General features: G+C 45.9%; 1 protein-coding gene across 4 annotated transcripts in view; it reads right to left on the reverse strand.

The window, feature by feature from the left end:
• Positions 1–27,872, reverse strand: part of ILDR2 (immunoglobulin like domain containing receptor 2) — a 44,970-nt gene that overhangs the window by 9,570 nt on the left and 7,528 nt on the right. For 2 of the 4 annotated variants that reach the window (XM_052794498.1, XM_052794501.1), the window contains exons 2-8: positions 24,206–24,538; positions 22,989–23,108; positions 13,402–13,458; positions 8,801–8,947; positions 7,871–8,047; positions 2,604–2,720; positions 604–814 (exon numbers count right to left, since the gene is read on the reverse strand). In XM_052794498.1, the coding sequence (XP_052650458.1) occupies positions 604–814; positions 2,604–2,720; positions 7,871–8,047; positions 8,801–8,947; positions 13,402–13,458; positions 22,989–23,108; positions 24,206–24,538 (1,162 nt within the window). The remainder of the gene's footprint in view (positions 1–603; positions 815–2,603; positions 2,721–7,870; positions 8,048–8,800; positions 8,948–13,401; positions 13,459–22,988; positions 23,109–24,205; positions 24,539–27,872) is intronic. The other 2 variants (XM_052794500.1, XM_052794499.1) reach the window with 2 other exon arrangements.

Genomic DNA, 27,872 nt, shown 5'->3' on the forward strand with positions numbered 1-27,872 from the left:
CCTGCTGGGAAAACCCAAGAACCTGGCTACAGAAGCTCACAGCAAGGCAATTTTGAAGCAGGTTTAAAGAGAGTGAGCTGGCACAATAGCCCACGACTGAGGGAAGGAAATCCCTGCCATTGCTTTTGGGAGACTGGGCTGCTGGTATGTTACAGAAGGATGTGGTACCTCTCTTCTAAGCACCAGAATGCCAGTCCTTTAGGCCTGGAGTACAGATCTTGCTGCACCAAAGCACCAGGGTGTGACTCCTAAGAAAGCACACCAGCACTGGGAAGTGCTGGAAGGATCAGGTACAAATCTCAAGATTACACTTCAGGAAGGGTGGCTTGGTTTCCTATTGATCTCACTTTTACGTCCCACCTGGAATGGGGCCGGTACCTAGCTTTGCCCAGCTGGGTAGGCTTCAGCAGGCTTGTGGGAATCAGATTCATTCCAACCTCATCTAATGACATCTCCAAATTTCATGTTTCTCTCTAACCCCCCTGTCCTGCTAAGCAGAACCACAGCAGCAGGCAATGGAGAAGAGCTACCAGTCCATCTGTCCCTTCTCCTTTCTTCACTACTTTGCCAGATATAGCTGCCTCCCAACACATCACTCCTCACCTGTGCCGGAAACTGTCCCGCTCATCTCTGTAATCGGAGACAGCCTGTGATCTTGATGTGCTTCCTCCGCCGATCACTCCTGCCCAGTATTCAGCATCACCATCCAGGTCCCCTGCAGGAGGCAGAGGTTTCCTTCGCACCTGGCGGTAGGGCTGTCGGAAGTTCAAGTCCTCTTCATGCAAAGAGCTGAGTTCAGAGATAGTGTTGTTATCTGCAGGGAAGGTTGCAGAAAAGAAATGAGATAGGCATCACCTGATAACATGTGTGAGAAGGGAGAAGAGGACAGGAAGGCTGTGGCAAGCCCAGCTGCAGCTTTTTCAGAAAGAAGCTGAGCTGCCCTCCATTAGAAAAAAATCAAAATGGAATCCAAGGCCCTTCTCCAAACCCTTGACCGATCCTGCCCAAGACTCCTGGAGCTCAGTTTGGACATAGAGCTGCTGTTAGACCTATATATAGGTCCTCTGAACTGGTAGCTGGCAGCCAGGTGGGATATTCTAAGGGTATTGGAAATGGCATCAGACGCCTGTGTTCCAGATAACCGAGTTCAGCCTTCATGCAGAAATCCCTGCCTCAGCCTTGCTTCAGTAACAGATGTGAGCTCTCTGCCCTCGTGAGGTGGGCACCGAGCTTGGTAGAACATCATCAAAGCAGTTGTGCCACCTCCCCCTTTCCTGGTGTGAGACAGGCTGGCTCTGGATTTTGGCCTGACTTGCCCAGCTAAAACAAAAACAACCCCCTCAAAAAAAGATTAAGAAAAAAGTAAGAGACTATCTGAATCACTGTCAGTCTCTACCCTGTCAAGCACATTGACATCTGGAGGCCTGACATACCAATCTGGAGAGGTCTTTTTATAGTAAATCTTGTGGGTGGAGAAGACAGTGTGCTCAGCAATGACTGTTTTAGAAGTATATATAATTTGTTAGTTATGCCTAGTCTGTACAGAGCTTTGATGTAGTGTCATTCCCTAAAGCCCTTACCTTCACTGATTTGCAGGATCTCACACGTCTGTTTTAAATGAGCCTCTGCCAGTGCCTAATATGGGTTAGCTCTGCGTGAGTCGGATGCTGCCCAGAGGAACTGAGCCCCCAGCCTGCTGCTGTCCTCTGCACAGAACAGCTGGAGGACAAAGAGCAGCACTGCAAGCCACACCTTGTCCCACCACTGCACCTCTGCCTCCTAATGTGGAAAGATCCTCATTTGGGTTTGTATTCTGACATCCATTAAGTGCAGCCTCAGCCTTTGCTTAGGGAAATAAAGCTTGCAAGAGGCTATCGGAAGACAACGAGGAGTTCCACACAGAAGCTTAGTTCTGAGTTTGCATCATGTTCCTATTTGCCACCCTCCTCCACTTCACCTGCAGTTTCTGACTGCCAAGCTGTCAGTACTGATGCATGTGCCACCTCAGATCTTATGCTGACCAGTGCCACAAAATCTGACGATCCCCCGATTTCTTGAATCCTTCTTGTAGTCCCTGCTCCTTCTGCAGGGCAACAGCCACTCCAAACTACCTTTCTGCACCCTTCAAACCACACTGTGGTCATTGCAGCCCACAAAATGTGCTTTCAATAAAATCATGCCTCTCCTATTTTGCCATGCTGGGAATTTACAGGCACCACACTACAAGACATAAAGAAATTGGGAAGACAATATCCAGGCTATTATCACACCACAGACTGTAGAAGGCATGAGTATGGACTTGGCTTTTCAGATGTTGATGATCCAAAAGTTTAATTATCCGAGTGGACAATTTTCATGAGCATTTGAGTATCCCTCACCTTGTTTGCTCTAATTAAGGATGATTAGGTAAGCAGCAGATCTTTAAAATCAGAACGTACCTGTAGATGCCTAAAATCTAGACTTTATCTGCCCCAAGTACCATACCCTGGACATCATATCCTAGAGGCCAGCTCCAAGGCAAAGCCAGTGAACTTTTAACTATGAATTTGCAGTCTTTTTCAGGTCAGTGAAAAAAAAAAAACCAAACCATGCTTGCTCCTCACATCGTTCTCGCATCCTCCTAGCTGGGTCAAACTGAGCCAGTTCTTTCTCGACATAGTACAGCACCTTCATGGAGTCCCTTTCCTTGTCAGTCTGGATCCTGTACCCTTTGCGCACTGCTAGGGAGAAAAGAAAAGCATTAGAGGAAAACACATTTAAGTCCAAGGAGACTTTCTGACAATATTGCTTCTATAGTTAAGCTCACATCTGCAGGCAGGTAGGCTGCGTCTCCCATAACAGAGTGAGTCAGTCCTTGCTTCAGAAGAAATTTGTCTGTAATGTGGGATGTGAAGTTGTGAGCAGCTGCATCATTTATAAAGTTTGCAGTAACAGCAAAAATGGTTTGGAAATGCCCAATCTGTACAACCAAATGCATCAAGTGGTGTCATTGCCACAGAGTGATTCCACCTCCCACAGAGGATGGCAGAGAAAAGTAGCACTCATTTTCCCTTCCTCAGCACTACAGAAAGGATTCATCATGGTATGGGAGAAGCAGTCCCAGAAGATCAGGCTTCCTCTATGCAGCAGGGGCCATAAGCTCCCAGTCTGCAGGGGAAGCAGGTGGCTGAGCATTTGGGAGCTGTCACTCTGCAGCACCACTCCACCCTTCCATCCCTATGAATTCTGCTCACACAGGTTGAAGAGCATGTGGTCGGAGAAGCTCCAGAGAATACAGAAGGAAACACAGAAAGTCCCACAAAGCATATCACACTGCTTTAAGATTTATACTGAATCCAATGATGGGGCCAATCAGGTCACTGGGTAACTGTGAAACTGCCTGCTCTGGCATTCTTTACATGCTTTATTTTACAGAAAAGTTATGTCTTACACATAAAGTGCTTGATTCCTGGGATTACTCCATTTGCAGGGGAAGTCTGGACAGCTTTTTTGACTTTTCCACATTCCTGTATGTAGAAAAGAAGCCCCTACACACCTGGAGCCACAGCAACTCTAACTCTGGCAGGCTGGCTCCATGCACACTTTACCTGCTAACCCTATGAATGGTCTGACTACCTCAAGGCAAGTCTATAGTCAGCAAGCAGAGAACTCCACCGATCAGGACTTTGAAGAAAATAAGGCTTTTATAGCAGATTATTTAAGAAAGGCCTCAGCCTGGGCTATTTCAAGACTGACAGAAACACAGGTCTAAGTACAAAAGAGGACTACAACCCTCAAATTCAGCCTCATTAGAGAACTGTCGTGAGGACAATTCACTTAGCACTACAAAATGGAACCTGTCTGCCTTGCATGGGGTTAGTATGTTCCCTTGTGTGAATACGGCAGTGTTGCGCAGTGCTCCTCTTGTGGCACGATTTAAATACTTGGACGGTGGTTCTGAGCCAACCTGTTCTTTCTGTTTTATCCCACACCCCGATACATCAAGCTACTAACATATGGGTTTGGTAGTACATTGCATAGTATGCACTGTGTGGGCTGAACAAGGACTTGGCAGAGGTATTCTTAGGCACCTTCTGTCCTAAACTGCTGTGCATGTGTCTGTGCACTATTAAATAACCATGCTCTGCTTCAGAAACGGCTGTGCCATAGAAATGTGTAGAATGATTCCTGTAATAATCCCGCAAATTGCTTCAGGAGGAAGGTGCTTTACTGTGGGTTTTGACTGTGCACCTGTAAGGTAAAAGTAACTACATCCTGAAATACTACCTTGTGTATCTGTACTTTGGAAAGGTATTAGATGTTAAAATGTAGTATGGGTCTATCAGGGTCCTGCTTCCAACGTGTCTCCAGATAGCTTAGCTGACAGCAGTCTGGAGTTTTGCTGTGTTTTATTATCCCCACGAATATGTGCACCACAACTGCAAATGCACACAGTGATTTACAGAATACAAGGAACCTTGCCTCTGCCTTCCAAAGTGGATGACCATCACGTCTCTTGAAGTGAGGTTGCTGCTGTAAAGAGGGGCTGGACTGACTGCCCTCAGAAGTAATGACTCCTGCTGCACTTCACAAGCAACAGCAAGGCAAGTTCTCCACCTCACCATTGTGGCTGACCTCTGTCTGGTACCTTGCCAGGAAAGAGGCCTCTTGCTATTCTTTGTTCTAATGTGTCTACTAGGAGCTCAGCTAAGCTGCCACCTCATTATACACAAGCCAGCAAACAACCATCAGCTGGAAATGACTCTGACCTACTAATAACCTTTGCGGAACTTGAACAGGCAGCTTCCACACTGTCTCTCCAGAACCACTACTTACACTGAGGCTGTGCCTAATATCTATTTAGGCAGCATCTATAGCTCCTGGAACTGATGGAGAATTAGCTAGGCTTCATGCTCGACTTGCTATTGCAGTTGTGTATCAAAAGGCAAATGAATTTCTTGGTTAATTATGTAAGCATCTAGAAATTAACTTCGGATTTAAATCTGCAAAGTTGACTGTGAACAGCTCATAAAAAGTATTTTCCATTATAGATGAAGCATATTTTGTCTCTACGTTTATTTATTAAATAATTCTTGCAATGATATTGAATGTTCGACTTATTCAATCTCTCTATTACTTCTTCATGTGAGAACCAAAGACATTATTGCTTCCTCCTCACACCCTCCTTCATCTGTAAATTGCCATAACCCTTTAATAAGGTCTGAATATTTTTAAGCCCATCTTAATTATAAGGGAATACGGATGCAAAGACATTAACCACTTGTCCAGAACCATTCAGTGAAGTCAAAGGGAATGGAACAGTCTTCCCTGTTAGACCATATTTTCTTCTCATGAACAGTTCATATATTTGTAATGTTTAATCTGTGTTTAACTAGACACTTTTTTTACTCTTCTGTGGGTGGAACCAAGTCAGCCAAAACTGTAAGCTGTTTCCCTCCCCAGAAAGGACAGCACTACTATTTTTTTCAGGCAAGTGTGGTTAGGAAGTAAATGATGTCTCATCCTCATACACTTTCCATATTAAAGGTCTGGAGTCCAGCTCTTGGATCAAAAGCTTCCCTGTGTGCATGGTTTAAGGAATCTATGCAACAGTCTCCAGGTAACCACTGCATTTAAAATAGACAGAGCATACATCCTAACTTATGTGTTGCCAATGCTCTTCTAAACAAGAGAGCTGAAAGTTTGGGTTTTTCTCCCTGTTCAGCCCTAAGTTTAGGATGGAGTTCCTAGGCTTAGGCTTCACTGGAGCTTTGTCACATGGCTTTTATGTAACTCTAGAGAAATTTTCTAAACATCCTCATGCGTGAGGTTGCTCACTAGATCCCCTCACAGGGGTCATTTATAAGCACAGAAACTATGTAGGGCAAAGGCTGTCCTTTTTAGCCTGGCAGCCAGGATTACAGAATCCTCCAATCTCTGTCCCCCAGCACTTCTGATCCCATTTTTTTTAAATAAACTTGACAGAAAGGTTGAAGTCTCAAAGATAGCAAGTTTCAGATCAGACTGGCTATGTGGAGGACACAGAGACCATAATTACTGCTCCTTCTGAGAAAAGGCCTTTATAATAAACTCAACCATTACCTGTTTTGTTTAGCTTGCCATCTGGCCAACCAGCAAATAAGTAGCTTGGAATGGCCACATAATGTTTTCTCTTCTACAGCCTGTAATTAGGGGATATTCTGGCATTGTAGAGGACTTTAAGAGAAAGGAACAGAGTGCAGGGTATCACCCTTTCTTAGCTCCACAGTTCAAGGAACACCTTGAATAACAGGTGCATGATCCAGACTAAGGGTTTGTCCATATTATTGCAAACAATACTAATTAAAAATAAAAAAAGCTTAAGAATCTCTGTTGTCTTGCCACAACAGTTAAAATGCTGTAATAATGGGTTTTCTTTGCAATACGTAGTATTTCCTGTCAAGTCCTGAGTCGAGGGATTAAGTCCAGCCAGCTGATTTGGATTATATAATAAATGCATCTTTCTGTGTAATGAACATGGGATGCTAAGAGCCGTTCCATTTGGTTACCAAATGCATCCACAGTTTTTCATTCTGCATTTGTGCTCTGCTAGTAACGTACAGCAGAGACAAGACTGGGGCTGTGATCTGACTCTTAAAAAATCCCTGGAGCTCCGACAGCCAACACCATGCTCTAAATGCAGTGACATTTTTCACAGGAGAAAAAATTAAGCACTGGGCTGTCATTCATCACTTTCTGACAAAGGTTTTTGAATTGGATACGTTCTGCTTTGGATCAGTGATTGATTTATTTCCTATTGCAAAATGCTCCATTCCAGAGCTCTGTTTTGATTTCAGTGGGGGAAAAAAAGTATGATTGTTGAATGAAAATACTTTTTGTAATTCCAGAAAGGTTAATATACTGACTGGGGCAGCAGAAGGTTGTGTAGGGTTGTTCAAAAAGCTTAATTATTTGATTACACTACTTGATCTTGTCTTTTAGGAAGTGTCTTATCAAATTTAACAATTGATAATTAGTGTGGTGCTTTGAAATCAGACATGTGGCTGGACCAATGGCAAACATACTGTGTCAGTATGGTGACTCTACATTGGTGAGTCACTTCTGCTGCAGCATGTTTGAATTTAGTCAGCCACTGATCCTGAAATGCTATCATGTGGCTAAATAGCTACCCTCTTTGTCCTTGATGGCAGCTTCCTTTGCAGCAGAAGTGACCCTCACCAAGATACAGTCATCATACTGATACTCCACACCTGACATTGATCTACAGCTCCTTTCTAGTTAGAAGCTTTTTATCACTCACATTTCACAAATGCAAAGGCTGAACAAAAAAATTACCTACTGACTTCTGTCGGGTAGGGAAGGGGGTCCAGCCCCAAATGCTCTTGGGCAGAAATGCCAAGGGAGCATGTTCCTGTGCCCAAAATGCCATGGGGACAGTAAAACATGCTGCACCAAAACCTGCTGCCAGAGGGCAAGCAGTGCCCTACAGAGGGTAGGAAGAACAGTTTACCAAGAGAGAGCAGCTTGCAAGGCATCAGCTCTAAGGGGAAAATGGCCACTGCCTCTGCTCCCCTGAAATCATCTTCATCCTTTTGTCTTCCTCAAGTAAACATTCGTAGCAGTAATGAGAGGGGTCCCAGGCATGAACTTGGCCTCCCATTCCCTGCTGACCTAATTAGGCACCCACAAACTGACACTGTGCTGATGGCACTAGAAAAGTTGGACCATGTGGCCCTAAGGGATGCAAATGTCATTGTCAGAGCCAGGATTAAAATGCAGTTTCTCTGTGTTTCTTCTGTTCATACCACTCTATCAGTGACAATTGTTCCTCCTCTTCCCAGCCCTGCTCCCAGTAAGAGGACTGAATGTTGTGCCTGGCACTGCAAATTACCATTTTGGCTTCCTCCGCTGGAGTCACTTGGGGCTAAGGGAGGGGGGTGCGACTTATCCACCAGCACAGCAGGAGACGGGACACCAGCTACAGGAACATTGGGGATGTAGTATGGACCTGGCATGGAAGAGACTGCAGGAGGGTACCCAGCTTTTGCTGCCTTGCCTGCTACATACACTGAAAAAGAAAAAGAACAGCAGTCAGCATCACACCAGCCTCCCACAGACCCACACGGCACATGGCCGAAACCTGCACATCACCAACATTCGTGACAACCCAGCCGGAGACAACTGGACAAATGAAATGACAAGGACCAATGTGAATTTCTCTTAAGCCTCAAAGGGCACTGAGGGGAGTTTAAACAATGCACACAGCAGGTCAGATGAGCACTGCAAGATGCCCAGCAACTGAAGGACATTCAGCGTGTTACAGCCGGCATTACCACTGCCATGATTTAGAGGCAGTTCATCTTTAAAAACAATTGATGACTCAAGTAGCAGGGATGAGGCTCATGAAACTTGACAGATCTCCCTGAGCCTAACCAGGAACCTTGCTAGGTTGCAAGGATTTTGCACTGTTGAAGAGGGCAGCTGCTTTGCATTGCCAGGAAGAAACCTCTCAGGATGCTCTTAGCTCTGACCCAGAACATTCACTGACATGACAACAACTTTGGAAGGGGAGTGTGACACTTTGGAAAAGCAGGCACAGCTCCTGAGGCAGGGAGGGCTCGGGGAATTACATTTGTAATTCACTTTGAGTGCTCAGCCATTGAGCAATAGGTCAGATGCTTCACCCCTAAGAACTAGTGCTTTAGTCAAGGAAAATGCTCAGGGCAAAGGAAGCAATATTAGCAGATTCTCCTCCTGTTCTGCCAGGGAGCGGAAGAAGTGCATGAGAAGATTTGTGCCAGGCTTGGACAGGGTCACTCACGCGCCCGGGGACAGCAGCAGGACTCGGGACAGCAGGGGCAGCGGACGTAACAGCAGCAGCTGTGCGGGCAACACTGGCACCAGCAGATTCCCACCAGGAGGAAGAACAGGAACGCCCCCAGGATCACCAGGCCCACAAAGACCCACTCTGAAAAACAAGGAGAGAAAGGGAGATACTTACAGGATTGCAATCACTGTAGAAGGGAACGTCAGCAACATCCTCCCAGTGGAGAGCATGGGGCAAAACAGACAGGTGAATAATAGAAGTGAACTCCCCGCAGGTCTAGGACTACGTCCCCCTCCATGTCAAAGCAGAAATGGCACATGACACCGAGAAATGGAGCTACAGAAATGTGGTACCTTCTTGCTACATCTCTGGCTGGCTGAGCAGCGAGCAGCACAGAGGCAGGAGCTCTGGTTCCCCAGCACAGAAACCCTTCACCCCACAGCAGACCTGTACGAATGCCGCAGGACAAGCTCCATTAGCATTTGGATCTCATCAAAGACTCATTCTTCCCGGCCATGTTCATGCCCTGCTTGTGTGTTTGTTCCCTACCCACATTCTAGTTTTAATGGGACAAACGGTGGTGAAAAGCATGCTATAAATAGCCCAGTAAATGAGCCAGGCCTGCCCCTTCGCAACTAGGCCCACGCATGCAATTATTCTTTTGAATGTGCCGAATGAACATCCTATTCAGGCGCTGCAGCCAGCCAGGAAAACTAACAACCACTTTTTTTTTTCTTTTTTCCCCACTGAAGCCTCAGATGATGTCTGCCAGGCCCCGAAAGGGAGCAGCTGAAAAACAAGTGAAAGCACAGAAGAGCTGATCCACAAAAACCAGGATGGGATTTGAACGGGAAGGGGAGTGAGAAAAGGTTTCTCAAACTTTGCTGCTGGGAAATCTGCAGTGGCAGCAGCCATGGTGAGAGCAGGTGCCCAGCCCATGCTGGGGCAGCTCTGTATCTGGCCACCCTGCACTTTGCAGAGGATTGTGTGCACAGGGCTACACATACTGCCACATGGGAATTTGCTGGATTAAAGGAATGGTCAGTGAACACCTCCGAACCAAGAAATCTCAAGACTCTGAATGTATAGGAGGCCTGGAGTTGGTTTTACATCAGAGAGATGCACCAACCTATCTAGAAGTCAGACCACTGGTGGGGAAAGACTCCAGGTGTACCCAAGTGGTTATTCAACCACCTTTGAAAGATGGTAAGAAAGCAAAGAAAGAAGTGGTGGGACTGCTTTGCAGTGGGGCAGGGTTTACCCCCAGCCCAGAGAAAAAAAAGCAGCAGACAACTGTTTCTGAACAGACATCCAGCGTTCACTGAAGGGTCTCCTGGTACATTATTATTTAAGATGAAGAAGTAGTGATACAAGGATTGCAATGTGAGCACAGAACCACACTGGAAAAATAGTGCACCTCTGACCTGCATCGCTAAGCTGAAAAGTCAAGGAAAAATGTTCCACTTGGAACAATCAAAACAGAAGTTTTTTCTACTTCTTCATAAAATACAAAAATAAGAAGTGTCATTTTTGATTCATCCACAGCATTCTGTTTGAACAAAAGTAAAAGTCTTTGCTTTGTTGGAGTTTTCCTTAACTCTTTTACAAACAGTTCCCTTTTTAATCTAGAACTTAAAATTTCCTCTAAAAAATGTCAGTGAAAGATCTGGCATTTACAAACCAAAACACTTCATTTCAGAAGTGTCAAGTGAAATGGTTTATATTTTTTTAATATTTTCTTTCTTTTTTGGCTGAAACAGATGAATTTCATTTAAATTTGCAGGTAATTTTGGTCCTTGTGGAATAATTTTTTTTTGGTGAAGTTACTATATGCTGAGAAAAATTCAGCTAATGAATAAGGAAATGGCTGGAGGGAAACATTCATAAATGGAAAAGAAAGAGCTGAGAGAAGATTACTGATACAGTTCCTCAAGTGCTGGTTCTAGAAGCTATCTTACTGAATATTTTCATGAATGACCTTGACTCAGAAAACAAGAGTGTGTTAATGTATCTTGAGGGTAAAAGGTAGGGAAGCATTGTCACTAAAGGTGAAGACTAGGATATGTTATAGAAAGGGCCAGTTGTCCTCAGGCCTGCAATAAGAAACATGAAATGCAGCGATATAATGAATTTCAAGGTATGCAGCAATACTTTCAAGGTCACACGTTCAAAGATTAAGAACAATTTCTGTTCTGAAGAGGACTTCATTAGTTGGAAACAACTGAAGAACAAGAGAGATGATCCAGTATACTATTTCATCATAGGACAACTGTAACCACTTACGCAATACAGCCACAAAAATGGCAAATGTAATCCTATGCCCAACAGAGGAGGAATTTCCAGTAGCATTAAGGAAATATTAATGCCATCATACAACGCCTCCATGTAACTTCATCTGACATTACTGATGTTATACAGCTCTGGTCATCTTTGTACAAGAAAAGATGAATTCAGGTTGGAGCTGATGCAAAGCAGGGATTTGAGGGGATGAAGGGACTCGATAGCCTGCCTTGCAGCAGGAGAGCTGAAGCTTGCTGCGTTAGTCTATTAAAAAGAAGGCTGAGAGCAGATGTAGCTGCCTGTAAATATGCTAGGAGGATGAATGCTAGGAGGAAAAGCAGGTATTATAGTTAAAGGTCTTACATGAATGGGCATAAACAGGCTATGAGTAACACAGATGGAAGCTAGAAGAAGCACATCAAAGAAAGCGATCCAATGGGAGAGAGAAAGGCCAAACCCAGACTACTCTTAAGCTTGCTAAGCTTATGAAAAGGATGAAATTACATGGCGCTTGGGATAGGAAGCAAGACAGCGAGCCAGACTATCCTTTCCAGTCCTGTGCTTCCTAATCGATACCAATCCGAGCAGGGCAACAGCTCAGTGGCTTTTTCTTTTGTTGTGTTCACATCTTGTTCTTTACAACCATCACTGATACAGAGAAGGTGGTGAAATAGTATTGCATGACAGAAGTGGCCAGCCACAGCTATGCAATGAAGCTCAGAGGTCAGATCTCCAGAGCTATTAGTGAACAGTTCACATCACTCCATGAAGGATAAAAGCCTGGTAGAGGAAAAAAACAAACAGCAAGCCCATTGTAAGTGTATCATCTGTGGTCTCCCTGAAAACGTTCTAGGAGTACAAAAGGGGGTCAGGTTAGTACGTACACTGCACATTGCAAGATACTCAGCAGCAGGAGTGGATGTTCGAAATCAGTGTCCCAGTGACAGGGACCTATGAATCAGGAAGGATTTTACTTCACAGGAAGTTAGACCATTTGTTTCTCTGATGAGGTTAAGAAAAGAGCAAAAGAGCCTGCTGGCTCCTCCTTTATGCACAAAATTGGGTTTCAACCAGTTCCAGATACAACTGTGTAACCCTGAGATTCAAATGACTACCAAGTGAAATGCTGCGTGCCCTCACTCCCTGGAAACTACTGTATTCTGCTTGCAGGAGCATCCGCTTTTGTTTATTCAGGTAATAGGCAATGCTAACAGCTGAAATGTGGTTTGCTGCTGCCTTTTACACTTTCTCATTGTTTATACCCATGCAGTGAGGGTACCAGAAAGCTACCTGGCCAGCACACAAGAATTTTATGCCCATTCAATAAAATTGTAAATAGCAGGGGAAAAAAAGCGTTCGGCAACAGAGAATCAACTTATGTCTATGCTGAAAAGACCAAGCCCTCTCCTGCCATGCTGAACTTCCAGGGACCTTTGGGTTACACTGGAGGTGGGGGAGTGTCTGCCTTCTCTCCATTTGCATCTCTGGGACAGACTTGAAAATAGCTTCACACATTTATGTGGAGTTGCATTTTTGCACAAACGTGTGAAAGAAACACTCCTTGGGCACTGTCAGGGGATGATCAGATGACTCAAGGGCTAAATGTTCGCACAGCTTTTCCCTTTCAAGGACAATCTGATGCACAGTCTGTTTCCTCTGCAAGGAGTGCCAGAACTGGTGGCTCTCATTAGTTTGGCTAGCAAGGGATTTATCATGGGCACAGAGCTTTCATGTCTGGTCCAACCAGCTGGTGTTACCTAGATAATGCCCTGACCACGCAGCACAAGAGGGGCTGTGCCACTGATGGGTTACTAACCAGTGCTCTATTTCTAGCACCTCCTGTGCTACCATCTGTGGTGATGGCTGTAATGGTACCCGCAGGATAGGGTCTGGGGCGCGGAAGTTACTACTGCACAAGAGCAGCTGACGTACAAAGCCATATGGGCACACGAGGCTGCTGAGGTCTCGCAGGCTGGAGTGGCGTGACCTTTGTGCTAGCAGGGGGAGAGCAGAGAGCTTGATATAAAACCTCCCCTGAACAGAGCTGGCATTTCTGCTCTCACACTGATCCTGGCATAACATCAACCATCTCTGTATGTTGGCTCCCAGCATGGCCATTCCTCCCCCAAGTCCCAGCATCACCTCTCTCAGATCTCAACCCAACACACTTTCCCAGTAAGCGACAGGCTTTTCTCTTTTTATCCCCAGGTAAAACACACATAAGAGTGAAACGTACACCACATAAAGATGCTCAAAAGGATAAACAGACAAGATGACAGAGGACTGGGTGATTGAAGGGTGAAATGACTGAATACCTGGCATAATCTCCACAGCAAAACTGGGCAAGAGATCAGCAAGCAGCCCTGTCCTGCCTAGAAAAGACAGAAGGAGGAGAACAAGGAGAGAGGTTACTGCAAGAAAAACACACTCCCCAGCCCCTGCCTTAGCCTCCAGACCCCTTCCTCATCAGACCACTTGCACTCTGTTAACGGAATTCCTATCAACCACAGATGTCATCCTGCTTGATGCCTGGTGTCTACCTCTGCCCTTTTGCCATTTCTGTGTCCTTGCATTTTATCTTTATCAGCAGAGCTGGGGGAAAAGAATCTGAAATAGAGCTTCTCCGATCTAGGCACAAAATGACAAGGAGAGGGAGGTCCCCCTAGCATGGTTACACAGTAACATCTTTCTGGAATTATGCTCTACACATGCAAAAAGCTCCTGGAAATGCACAACAGCCCTCAAATAGAAGGATTTACTTTACTTTAAAAGAAACCCAGGCCCTTGACAAGTCAGCCACGTGCATCCAACACCCATGGGTAGTGCTTTCCACGTGGAGCTCTGCAACTGCAGAGACAGGCCCAGGAAAGGAGTCTTGAAGCATGACTGTGAGCACGTGCTACTTAATTCAAGATGTGCAAGCAACTTGGTGAGATTGGGTGATTCAAGGCCAACTCTCAAGCAAAGCAAACCAACCAGGGAACGATTTGTGTAGAAATTTGTAGAATCACCTTGCAAAAGGAAAAGAAAAAAAAAAAAAAGCAAGTCAATTTCTAATTTATAACTGAATACGAACAAAATCCAAGCTGAAAGGCAGCCTGATGCCTATTTGTTTTGGCACTGAATGTCTGGGATATTTCTAATACACAGCAAACATCCTTCACAGTGTTCAGCTATAATTTACACAAACCTGTGCATCAGCAGAACAGCCCTATGGGCAGCTGTGCTACATACTCTTTTATATAGCACCAGGATCATGCTAGGTTTTTTTGAAAACATGCATAAGGTAGGAGAGCTGCACTCTGAAGAGAGACATACATTGTGGATGTAATGTAACAGAAGCAGCTAAGGGTAAGCCAGCGCAAAAGTGGTAGAAAGCTACCTTTAACCTCCCCACATGCCCTTCAGGTCCTGCACTAAGCAACACTCAGACACAATGATGAACTGGATCCCAAGTTCCTTGGATTCTAGCCTGTCCTTGAAGCATGTTATAATCAAATTCCCACTGTCCGTTTTTTCTGAGTGCTTCAGCAGAGGTTCTGTAGAGATCAAAAATCCACAAGGATGCCTGCTGGAGCCGTAATAAACATACTCTGAATGCAGGCAGTGCTCTGCAACCAGTTGCAACTCATCAAAGCTGTCCAGTACTCACAGTAACGCCATCATGATGAGGTGCTCCTGAAGCCTTGGCAAAAGATACAATGCTGATCCTTCAGATAATTCACTGCTTTGAAGGAGGACTCTTGCCATCAGTCTACTGCAACATTTTCAACTACATATACAAAGAGCTTCATGACATGCTTTGCAGTCCATTGTCTGGAAGGATCAAGTGTCCAAACTGCTCACAGCTAGCTTATTATGGGAAAGTGCTCATGTATGCTTTCTGCTGAGATGACACAGGCATATATGCAACGTATGCGTGGCTTAAGTCTTGGGTGCCACAAGTGGGCTCGAAACACATGCAACAAATATATGCCTTGTGTCACGGTATGAAAGATTTACATTACGTTCCATGTGCATATTAAATATATTCCTTATTTTCCCAGCACACACAAAAAAGTATGCAATTCTTGCATAGGCCTCTGTGTGTCTGTATGTGAACAATGTACGTGTGAACCACGTACGTGTGAACCACATGCACGCAGAACATATGGGCAGACATGGGCATGCAGCTTGCCTCCCATGTGCATTACCTCCGCGCAAGTTCACACGCAGCCCTAGTCTGAGAGCAGATGCCAATGGACAAATAGCTGGAGGTATACAGCTAATTTAGGGCTGGGATTTGTGGTACCAGAGGTAAGGGAGTGACACCTATAAAGAGCAGAAGCTCCATCTCATGAGTCCAAATAGGCGCCTGCTTTATTTTGAACCTACCCGAACAGCCTCAAGCCCTGCTAGTGCTGCATCTTATGGTGCCTCCTGATCCGCAGGAGGAACCACACATTCAAAGGGGAAGAAGTATCCCTCAAAAATAACAGTGCTTGAGAGCGTGGTAACTTATTACACAGACAACCAAGGTAATTCCTCTGTGCTACCTATGAGCAGTAGAGTATTTCCCTGCTTCTGCAGCCTCACTCGGCTCTGCTGAGTATCTGCTTGGGGAATTTGCTCCCCCTGCCCGGACAGTGGGGAGCACAGCCCTGGGGGCCCCAGAGCCACCAGCGGGGGATGCACAAAGCCTGGGAGGGCCCGAGGCAGCAGCGAACCCCAGCACGGCTCAGCCTGAACTCTGCCGGCTCAGCCTGAACTCTGCCGTCTTGACTAGCCTAGCTGACAGCCAGCAAGCACAAAGCCCGCCTCCAGACTGCCGTGCCCCCAGCAGCTTTCAGTGCACCACAGCTCTCCTCCCTCCCTGTCCTTGGCTGAATTAATTCACAGATAACCCTTCCCTACACCGTGCACTTCCCCCTTAGCGGGTGAAGCCAACGGGGGGGGGGCTGCCGGCAGCCATGGCTGCCCTGCGGTTGCCGCAGCAACGGGAGGCTCCCCGCCACTGCCCCTCGTTGAAGGCGACTTTCCTGACTTTCCTCTTGTCGCTGCTGCCAGCAACAAGTGGAGCAAAAGCACCCAGCCCACCAGTCAGCCTGCCAGCCAGCGGGTGCAGGGACAGGGTGGCTCTGGGGGGGTGCAAGGGCCACCGCTGACTCTTACCAGCCCGTCCTGTGCAAGACCCAAAGCCAGGCAGCAGCCGGCGGAGGGGAGCCCGGGATGGCACCGCAGTGGGTCACGCAGTGCCCAAAGCTGTGGCAGAGAGGGCAGGGTTGCAGGGAGCAAGGCCTCCTTTTGGACCCACGGCTGAAACACCAGCCAGGAGACGGCCACAGCACCCATGGCCAGCACCCTCCCAGCTCTCTATGCCCAGGCTGCTCCTTCCAGGGGTGTTAAGCTCACCTCACTTCTCTCTTGTTTTTTTAAGGAAGCTTTAAGGTGGAGGGCTGAGGCTAGATAGCAATTGGTGGGGAGAAAACAATTTAGTAAAACATCCTGCCAAGAGACCATCTGGCCACACCACCTCTGCACAGCAGCTCTGCCTGCCTGAGAAAGAGGACCGCAGGCACTCCAAGACATGGCTGGGCATGGCCCCCGAGTGGTAGCTCTGTGCCTGCCCCCCCCAAGGCCTATGTGTCCTCTGTGTAAGCTCTCACCACCAAGCCCCAGCAGACACCCCTGGCGGAAAGAGGGAATAGATGATGGCCCCATTTACCAGGGCTGTCCCAGGTGGCTCTGTTGGAGCTAGGAGCTTGTCCTCATTCCAGCACAGATCTGGGACATGCACCCGTCTCTACTCCCACTGTGCTGCTGCGGGGCTTTACCCACCCGCAGCGGCTTCTCGCTGGGCACACCATACACCCCAGGCCCTGGCCAGCCTCAAAGCGTGAGGGAGCCCACGAGCCCCCAGTCTGCACTGGCAGAGCACAGTGGTAGAGGGCAGGAGGAGGAATGGGAGAGGAAAAGCTGAGTGGGTGCAGAGCGGCTCCAGGAGGTGCAGAGATACAGAAGAGGTGAGCGAGGACAGGAGTTAATACACAGGAGGCAGGCAGGTGACAGAGTGAGAGAGCAAATAGCAGCAGATCAGGGAGGACCTGGAGTCAAGCAGACAATTAGCAGAGAGTCTGCAGAGAAGAGACACAAAAATAATTAGGATAAGTGGTGCAGCTGAAAAGAAATGATGACATGAATAAAGTAGGCGCAGGTGCAGTCAGGAACATGGCAATTGGGTAAATACGGGAACATGGTAAATACTGGCAATTGCATAAATGCAATAAATATTGGGTAAATATGGGAATAACTGTTGAATTGTTTTCCCTGTTGAGGGCTGCCTCCGCAGCCCTACCTGCAGCAGTGGGACCACGGGAGGCAGCAGCTACAGGGGGAACTATTTCTTCCTCAGTGGCGGAAAAATTTGCCAAGCCATGCCACAGCAAGAGGCCCCTGGCATGGGACACTGCCCTTAGGGGAAGCTGGAAAGCGTAGGAGAGGAAGCGTGCGTGGGCCTTGTAAATCAGATACTTTTCCAAGGAAGCTGCTGTGAGATTTATTGGGAGAGCATGGCTCTGCAATGAGTCCCTCCGTGCTCCCTCTGCTCACAGTAAACTTTATCCTTTCTTCCCATCCTTCTCTTCAATTGGAGCGAGAAATAGCAGCAGCCCTTCTTGGAGATCAAAGTTTTAGCAGGCAACAAAGACCTCCAAGGAGGCTGTTGCCATGGCTACCTTAGTAACGGAGGTCTTTTAACCACGTGAGCAGCGTGTGGCTGTCGCTGGCAAATAAGGAGGAAAAGAGGGGTAAAAAACCTTGGCAACAAGTAGCACTTCTAAATGGTGTGAAATAAATAACTAGGAGTAGGCCGGGCTAGGACGAGGGGGATTAGACCCAGATTACAAAGGCGGCAGCACAGCGGTCCGGGGCAGGGCAGCAGCGGCCAGCCTAGCAAGGACAGGATGAGTACTTTGGGGGTCGGAGGACACCAGCGGCCTTCCTGGCATCAACGCCTCTCCCGGCTTTTTAAGTGGAGGGCTACCGTGCCAATCACATCCTTCGCCTGCTGGCACTACTCGCCTTCGGTCACGAAGGCGCAGCTCAAGGTCGGAGAGCGCTCACGTGAACTTGCTTATAGATTCCTCCCCGGCTGAGATCTGGCCCTCTCATCCCCAACACATGGCCAGAAGCACTGACATCTCTGCCAACTGCTGTGACCCAAGTACTGGCTCGGAAGCTACTGGCAGCTTTTCAGCAAAACAGAGCAAAATCCTAAAACCATCGTCCTGCAAGGCAAAATTTTGCCAAGAACTTTCCTGTCTCCAAAATCACACCAACTCTTACAATACAGTCTCTCCCGGCACACAAGAGACTCCAAACCTGGCTATATTTATACCAGCTATTGAGTCATTTTGCTGAGTAAGAACTGCCCTTACTAGCACTGCACGCCATACACTCACAACCCAGTAGAGATTTATTCTCTCTGAAAGCCAACGCATGTCTCTATTAGTACATTAATTACTGTGCAATATGCTGCGTTGTATATGCATCTACATTCTTTCCGACCTATGGGTGTTAGACTTTATAAATTTGGGAGGTTAGCCTAAATCGATATTGGCTGGTAATACAAACTACCAAAGCTGTCAGTTTACCAATGTTAAATGCTAGCTGAGTTCAGAAATTAACAAAAACCTCAAGTGCTAATTGTTTTTATTTAAAGCGTAACAACGGTAGAACCTGAAGCTTCCAAAAGATTAATTATAAAATAATATTTCACTACTACATAATTTATGTAGTATGAGCTGCCAAACTGGATAGAAAAAAAAGCAGGCAATAGCTGTCTAGCAAAGCACATGGATCACTAACCAAAGTATCAAACCAACAATTGGGATTAGTGGATCACTTTCCTGCCTCTTCCAAGAGCTTGACACATCCTTGGGAATGAAACCATGACTTCATGATGCATGTCTAAGCTATGTAAAATCTTGTAATGCAAACATTGCCAAGCTTGCACAGACCTACACATTTCAGGGTAGCCAGCTGTGCCTAGCTATACCTACAGGCATTGCTCTATAGCTGTACCAGCTTGGGAAGGGAGCAGTATAGCTGCTTTCACAGGACCCTGCACCTGATTAGTAAATTCTGGCTCTCGGAAAGGCTTACTGGGTTATATGCAGTCTCATGCAATTAAGCTAGACTGCTTCCTGATGTGAGCTGGGTCACATGAAGCTAGGACGTGGTATCCACTGACACTGCCCTGTATTTCTGATTCGAAGGTTACTCCAGGCACCCTGCATCCAGTGCACTGGTACATTTGCAGTTCCCTTCAGCAAAGGCTGCAATGACTGACTTTACTGAAGCCCACTGACATTCTTATATAAAAAGCAGTGCATAGGGGCTACAAATAACTGTTTGATTAATAGCACTGTCTGTGTTTCAAGAAGCAGGACATTCAGCTGCTAGCTACTAAGATAGAAATGTAGACTTCCTTAAACTTAGGATTCAGCCTTTTTGATTCAATCACATTAGTTCTAAAAACCAAATGTATAAAGTTGCAAATGGATTCACTAGCCCAGTTGTAATGTCAGCAAAGGGTTCTATATTTCTAGTAAAACATACGAGTGCAGAGAGCATCACTTGACTCCTGTTGTGGAATTGCTAACCTCTGTACTAGTCTAGTCCTGCTGCAGCAGAAGCAGGGTTCATACAGTTTCCAGCATGCTAGACCTCGTTTGGAGATTCCAAATGCCACCAAGATACAAATGTTTAGTAAAAGTGTAATAGTACTTTTTAATTTAAATTCTTCCCGTACTCTACAAGAGGTTCACTACCAGCCAATCCCCTTCTGTGCTTCTGAGGCTCAGAGGTTACTATCCCTCTTCCCTTGCCTGCACTGATTCCATTAGAGAGGGTTAAAGTCCCTGACTAAGCTACACCTACTGAATGGTCTTTTCAGCAAAGCACATAAGCACATGCTTAACATCAGGTATGCGTTATAAATCCTAGTAGCTTTGCTGAGCACAAATGGATATAAGTAAATGCTTATCTGCTTTTCTGAAATAGGCCTGAAATGAAGACAGCACATGGGATTCTCTGATGCTATCTAGAGTTGTCCAGCCGCTTTGTGTGTCAACATGACACATCCAGGTGACAAAACTCAACATGCAATCCCACCATAACCCGGGCTGACTGACAACTCAGACTTCACTGGAAGTCTCTGTGATTGCTTCCCTAAGAAAAAAGGAATATTGTAATTTCCTCAGGATTTTGATTTTGCTCCAAGTTGTGATAAAGCAGCTTTTGACCAATTGTTAATGGTGTAATTCACTGTATAAAAGCAGGATCCTCCACTTTTAGCTAAGCAAATTTCCATTAATTTATTGATGCTATTAGCTATCTACCATTTTTGCTGCTCAGTCCTTTCAAGGTTTCTACATGATATTAAACTTCCCTGTTCAGCAGTACCTTTCTCTAACCTAAACACACCTTTCATCTTGGCATTAATATGAAACCACAAGAAGGGATATTTTCCTATTTCCTTTTCTGTTACTGATTTTTCTGTCTTTCTCCACTGATAACGTGAGTGGGTAAAACCTCTGCTCTATTCAAAATTCTAATCTATGCTTAAATCATGCAGCAGCCCCCAAATAAGCAATGTAAATTATATTTGAAAGACCACTGTCAGCAGAGAGCAAACAGCAAGCAATGTGCTGTGGAAATCATAGCGTCTCTCACAAATACTATCCCTCCACTGCTCCAACCACTCTAACAAGGAATCTGGGTTCCACCCAAAGAGCAGCAAACAGCAAACAAAACCCTTTTACCACATGTCCCCTAGGACCGTGGAATTGCTCCGATCTACATCTGTACTCACTGTCTCCCTTGAAGCAGTGGGATGGAATAAAAAATGTCCCAGAAGATGCCAGAATATTAAGAAAAGGTATTTTCAACACTGGCTGCTTCCTCCTCTAGCCATCAATGGGGAAGAGGTAAAGGAAAAGAAAGTAGAAATACCAGCAAAGATGGAAGGGGAAAAGGAAGGGAAAAAGGAAGGGAAAAAGGAAGGAAATGGGTGGATAACCTGCAATCGCTCCGAAAGCTGGAATGTTGCCTCCGTACACGCTACCCAGGAGAAGAAATACACAGAAGCTGTGCCAAACAGCATGAGGCAGAACAAAGTATGCCCACGACAAGTATGCTTTCATGCTGCTGCCAAACTTTGCACAGTGCTGCACAAAGTGCAAGGTCAGACCCACAGACTGTAGTGAACAGAAAAGCAGATGTGGTCAAGGTAACGCAGCCTAAGCTACGTGTTTCCTCCCAACATAATCACAATGAACTGGGGCCAGGGACATCATCAAGCCAGCTTCAGAGGAGGGGATTTCTTTGTTTTCCCCCCACATAGTCTTCTGTACACACTGAAAAGCAGGTTCTTCCTGTTACCATAGCACTGTTTCATCACTGGTGTCTGAGCACAGTTGTAGACACACATAAGAGGAAGACACCAAATCCTGGACAGGAAGGTGAAGAAGGGACATAATTCAGCAGCCCATCGCCATGCAGCCAACAGACAGCTCCTCTGGAAAGGCTATGTAACAGCTACAACTGCCACCTGGCAGAGGTAACCTCACCTGAACTAACACAGGTCAGCCTTGGGCCTGTAATTCACTAGCATATAATACACAGTCACACTGTGGATTTAGACAGGGGTATGACACCGTTTTCTGGAGGGACCCATTCTCCAATTGTCCATTGCTTGACTGACATCTGGAAAAGTCAGGGGAGGTGATGGCACTGTTATAGTCACCCACCCATTCAATCTGGTTTATTTTGTGAGGACAACTACAGCTCCAAATATAAATGCCAATTAAACTCTGACCTTAGCCATGAAAGCAAGAGTACCTGACAGACATGTTCTATTGTATGCTTCTATATATCACCTACACACTATAGACCCAAGCTTTTTAAGATTTCCTTCACAGAATGTACAGAATCTGTACACCCAAGAACCATGCAAGCATGCTGACCAGACAAACACTGGTGTCAGCAGGTCTTAAGGTAAGTTGGGAAAAACTCATCTTACTCTCCTGGGGCAGTCTAGGGGTGAAGTACTACAGCTGGCTCAAGGCAGCGTCAACAAATGTCCCTGAAAGGCCCATTCCACTCTGCTTTTCTCGCCTAGCTGGGATGGGTGCTTTTATGACCTTTACAGTTAGCTGGATTGTGGAAGCCATCACTGAAAGCTAACCCTGCAAATAGGAAAGAAACTGATCCTGCTAACCACACTGCTCAAGGGAGCTTAACAGAAACAGAGCCAAGCATGCATACTGGAGAGAGGACAGGTCCTTTTAGTGGCAGCATCAGCTTAGACCTGGTTAGGGTGACTGTGAAACTCCACCTCTAACTGCACAAGTATAATTAGGAAGACAGAAAAATCTCCCAAACTGACACACATAAGCAGATAAACATGATGCTTCTTGACATCCTCACAGGTCAGAAGAGTGGGACAAAGAGAATGTTAAAAGACTGCAAAAAGCATATGATTTGATGTCTTCTGGGTATCTTTTTTTAAGAGAGTCTGTCTCAAGTGCTCACTTTGCTGCAAGTTTATTGGTTTATGTTTTAAAAACAAGGGTTCTGACTTTCCACAGCCCTGCACTCTCTGTAGTCATTTACGCCTGTGCAACGTGTGAGCAGTGTGGGTGTAAACATTACTATTCTGGTTTGGTAGCGTTTACCACCCACTTTGCCTAGGTGTGAATGACTGCACAAGGTGCAAGGCAATGGTGAAGGTACTGCAGGGACTGGTTTACATAGATCTTACACCCATAGTAATATGGTGCACAGATATGTAGAGAGAGCGAGAGAGCAGGAAAGATACATCAGCTACCTGCTGAAAAAGCAATCTGGCAAAAGGGCTTACCAAGCACAAGCAGCTCCACCGATTCTTCATTCTTGCCCTCCACATCATCCGGTGTGATAATAAGGCAGTAATAGAGCCCACTGTCTCCCCACATCAACTTCCCAATCTGAAGGTCTGCATCTGAAAGGCAAAGAAGAAAAGTCAGGCTTTCCCTCCAACACCTACAGGAAGAGTGAAGTGCTGAAAGCACTGGGTCCATCTCCATGTCCCAAATCCATTTCATTACCTTACTAAGAAGAGGGATTAACCTTATGCAGAATATCACACTATTCAGGAAAAAACAACAGACTCAGGACTCTGTGGCTGTTAAGTGGGAAGACAGGTAATGCCGCAGAGGCAGCTCACTCTGCAAGTGCCAAGAGCAGAAGGGGTAACTAATGTCACTCGCTGTCCTTACCACCCAAGGCCTGGGGTCCCAACAGTATTCATGCCGTGCAAGAAGGGCTTAGACAGTGTGTCCTCTACAGCACTTCAGTCATCTGCTGAAGACGTTCCACAGAGACATAAAGGAAGACACTCCCCCTTGCTGAGGCTGATCACGTGCTCTCCACACCAAGGAGCCTCCACTTCTGACTGAGGTGGTGTCCCGAGTCAAGCAGAAGCTTTGTGCTTTTGAGGAACAAGGTTTCTCACATAGCCTTCCAGACCAAATGTTTAGGGACCCTGCCATCCCCCATGTCCACCCAATTTGACTTCACCCCATGGAAATCTCTTCCTTTCACACTGCCCAAAGCTGCGTGGGTTTAGATTCATGATGGGGTAAGCTGGTGAAGTCCAGAGTTGAGCAAACATGAGGTGTAGGATAATTTTGGTATTTTGAACTGGGAAAAAATCACAGGAGTTCGCAAAGAAGAAAAACCTAGCCCGCAGAGACTGAATTCATATCTCTCTTGCTGGCACCCCTTTGTTAAGGAAAATCTATATACAGAGCAATATGCAGAAGCCAGGAATAAAAACCTTCCACTTCATCAAAGGGAAAAGAATACTGTATGAGGGTTGGAGACCTACATGGAGTTGGATGAAGGGAAGCACCAAAGGAAATGACCTTTGGGTCTAGGGTTGGTTGGTTGAATCCTAAATGTCTGACATACAACAGCTCCCTTCCAGCAGCCTTTTCTAAGGGAGTTAACTGAACAATTACCACCAGCCTCCAGCATCCCAAATTGCTAAGGGTCCATTCCAACACCCACCAAGCATCACTGGGGTAGGAGAGTTACCGTGGACAATGCTGACATCTCTTTCCTTATAGAAGTCCCCTATAGTGACGGCAGATCCTTGTTTGGAGGCCACGACACGGACCGTCCTCCTGCTGTCCACACAGTCCAGGTAGGGATCCCAGTCCAGGTTCCTCTTGCTCATAGTTTGTAAACCAGAAGTCGCCATACCCAAAGCTTCTCCCATTCGGTCCTGGCAGTAAGATTTAAACCTCCACTGTACCACAGCTGGTTGGGTGGAAGAAGTAGAGAAATGGCAGCGAAGCAGAGCAGGCTGAAACAACATGGCCACCTTCTTCTTCTCAGGCACGGTGACCTGCAATCCTTCCACCTCAGCTAAAAGACAAAAACATGAGTGTCATATGCCTTGGCATTGCTTTAAGAGGAAGCTACTGCATTTTATCATAGCATCATTCTCGCCATGTACATAAAATTAAAACGTCCATCTGTTTCAGGTGCTAGAATGCAATACTCCTCAATGTATGTAAGCACAGATGTTGGCAGCAGAAGTAAGTTTGCTTTTTTCATAGTCTACAGCCACAAGGAAAAATACAGCACGATGGGGCTGAAGGCTCAAATGTAGTATCCTTATGCTCTGTAGAGACCCTAACACAGTGGTGTGACGATTCACTTCTGCGGCAGGTTCACAGATAAGGAAGAGATATTTTAGGGATGGCCATACTCCATTTCTACAGCAGGTCAGCCAAGGGGCCAGATCCCGAGTTTGTAACAATCCCAGTGTAGAATAAGTAACCACCCTCCCAATTTTGGTGGCATCACACCTCCTCTTTGAAGTCAGGCAGCACACAGTGCCTGGCCCAGCCCGTTGTGCACCGGTGCCCAGTTATTGCTGCTTGCTCTGCCAAACTCCAGAGATGCATGAAGGAGCGGATCCAAATCGCACAGCTCCTGCCAGGGCTGGCATGTAGCACTGAGAGAAATTGCTCCATGTGGGAGGTGCAGAGAAAAATGGCCCAAACACTCAAGCTTTTCACATTCCCAGGGAGGAGATGGATCTCAACACGTAATGTTTATCTACCAGCTGATGGGAGAACTGCAGCCTGGAGCTGATGTATTAAGGCCTCAGAGAAGACGCATGGGACCGCTGCCACATCCTTGTGTAGTTTAGGGAGAAGCCGAGAGTCAGTGAGCAATGCCAGCAGAAAGCCCTTGGAGAGTGTGGTACTCCATCTACCCGCAGGAGAATGGCCGAAACCTCCCACGCATGCCCTTCATTGCTTCCCTCCTTTTTGCACTGCAGGCAGCAATGACTGAGAGTACTTACGCAACACTGGAAACACATGCTGACACTTTCCCAAGCAGGGAAGTGCTGGCCTGTGGAGGCAGAGAAACAGCCCAGAAGCAAGGAGGGGGCATCTAAGAGGAAGTTTGTAACCAGGGGCACTCTCTGCAGCTGATGGACAGCAGGCCAGATGGTGATGGTTTGTATGAGAAAAAGGAACCAGTTTCAGTACGGGACATGTTGATGATGGCAGCTCCCTACATCCAGTTATCATACACCGCAAGGCCTGGAGCACGCACAGTGAAAAAGAGGACAAGATACAAGGAAACATTCAAAAGAATAAAGCAGAAGAGGATGTTTACACAACATCAGGAGGGACTGATGGACTTAGGGAGGAATGAAAGACTGAGGACAACAAAAGCCTTCCTGATGTCAGGAAGCAGTAGGAGAGAAAGGCAAATGCCAGGAAAGAAGAAAAGAGAGTAAGGATAAAGTATTAGGGTAAGTTTAGGAAGAAGAAGGATAAGCAGGATGACAATCATGGAAGCAGGAAGCTTACATTTAGCTGGAAGAAACTGAAGAAGGTGTCTCAGCTTAGGTCAAAATAATTTCAAAGGGCTGGAGCCCGGTTGCAGGAGATTAAGAAATGATGTAGAGATGAGAGGAAATGGAGTCAGCAAAAATAAACCACCTGCTCCAGAAACTAGAGATGAAAAGGAGATGGAAGCTGGCAAAAGTAAGTGAAATTACAGGAGATATCTTTAGGATGGGGAAAAAAAGGCATAGACTAAGGCATTGGAGTTTAAAGCAGACAGAAAGCAATAAATGCATCAACAGTATGACAACAGCAGGCATGAAGGGACAAGGTCAAGTTAGAGACAGCTGCAGACCTGAAAAGCAAAAGCAAGCAGAGATCTCATGATCAGGAGTCAGAACCAAAGGAAAGTGAAGAGGCTGGACCAACACTGAATATTCATTTCAACAAGTTATCAATGTCCAAACTATAAATCACAATGAAGTATATAAATACCAGTCAGGGGATAAAACCACAGTATGGACAGAACCTAGGGGAAAGTGTATTTCAGAGAGGCAAGACAGTCACTGATACTAACAAAGACTTACTGATCTAGGCAGGATTTGACCCTGGGGACTACTACGTGAAGGCTTGCAGTGCACAATAGTGCTATGGCATTTGCACAGGAATGCTCTGTTATGCATACAATGAATGCATGACATTATGCATATCGTACTTGTGCCAAGTGGAAACTGCACAGGAGATGTCATTAGTTTTGCCAGAAGTGCCTGGACCCAAATCCAAACACTGAAGCATGGGTGTTCTCCAGAGTACCAGAAAACACAGCTGAGGTCCCAACAAGATGCTCCCACAAGAGAGGCAGGGGCATGAGGCAGCTCCTCCACCTTCCCAAGGTGCAGGCAGAGACATAACTCAAGAAGTGGCAGCTGGGACATTTCTGCCAGGCCTCCTGTTCCAAGGAACTAGAGGGGCAGAAACGTGGGGGCCATACGGCACTAAGAGAACATTACCACTTACTTCTCAAGGTGAACCAAGTGGTGACATTGTTATTCTCTCCCCCCCCAGGGCCCCGTGCTTCCCGGGTTGCATCTGAATGCAAGAGACATGACGAACACGTTGAAAAACAAATGGATCCAGGTCAGACCTGTATCTGGCAACTCTATGCCTGACCCCACGCAGTCTGTGGCCAAAGCCAGCACGTGACATGAGCTGACCGAGTGACTCATCACGTTACTTCAGCTTCAGGGATAAAACAGTGACACAGTGAATATTTAAATCTTTCCCTTGTGAAGGAAGTACACTGCTTAGTAAACACAGTGCTTTCAGCAAACCATGCACCATAGCCCTGCTTCCCTGTTAAATGAGATTAATGAGTTTGGCAAGCCAGGGACTGCTTTAATAAATGATTAGCTGAGCTTTAGCAAATTCTCATCTGACTAACTTTCCCCATCCTACCCCCATGTGAATGTCTATATAAAGAAAACAAAAGAAAAAAAGAAAAAAAGAAAAAAAGAAAAAAAGAAAAAAAGAAAAAAAGAAAAAAAAGAAAAAAAGAAAAAAAGAAAAAAAGAAAAGAAAAAGAAAAAAAGAAAAAAAGAAAAAAAGAAAAAAAGAAAAAAAGAAAAAAAGAAAAAAAGAAAAAAAGAAAAAAAGAAAAAAAGAAAAAAAGAAAAAAAGAAAAAAAGAAAAAAAGAAAAAAAGAAAAAAGAAAAAGAAAAAAGAAAAAAGAAAAAAGAAAAAAGAAAAAAAGAAAAAGAAAAAAAGGAAAAGAAAAGAGAAAAGGGGAGAAAAGGGAGAAAAGGGAGAAAAGGGAGAAAAGGGAGTAAAGGGAGAAAAGGGAGAAAAGGGAGAAAAGGGGAGAAAAGGGAGAAAGGGAGAAAAGGGAGAAAAGG

This window comes from Harpia harpyja, chromosome 8, assembly GCF_026419915.1.
Source record: "Harpia harpyja isolate bHarHar1 chromosome 8, bHarHar1 primary haplotype, whole genome shotgun sequence".
Taxonomy (NCBI): domain Eukaryota; kingdom Metazoa; phylum Chordata; class Aves; order Accipitriformes; family Accipitridae; genus Harpia; species Harpia harpyja.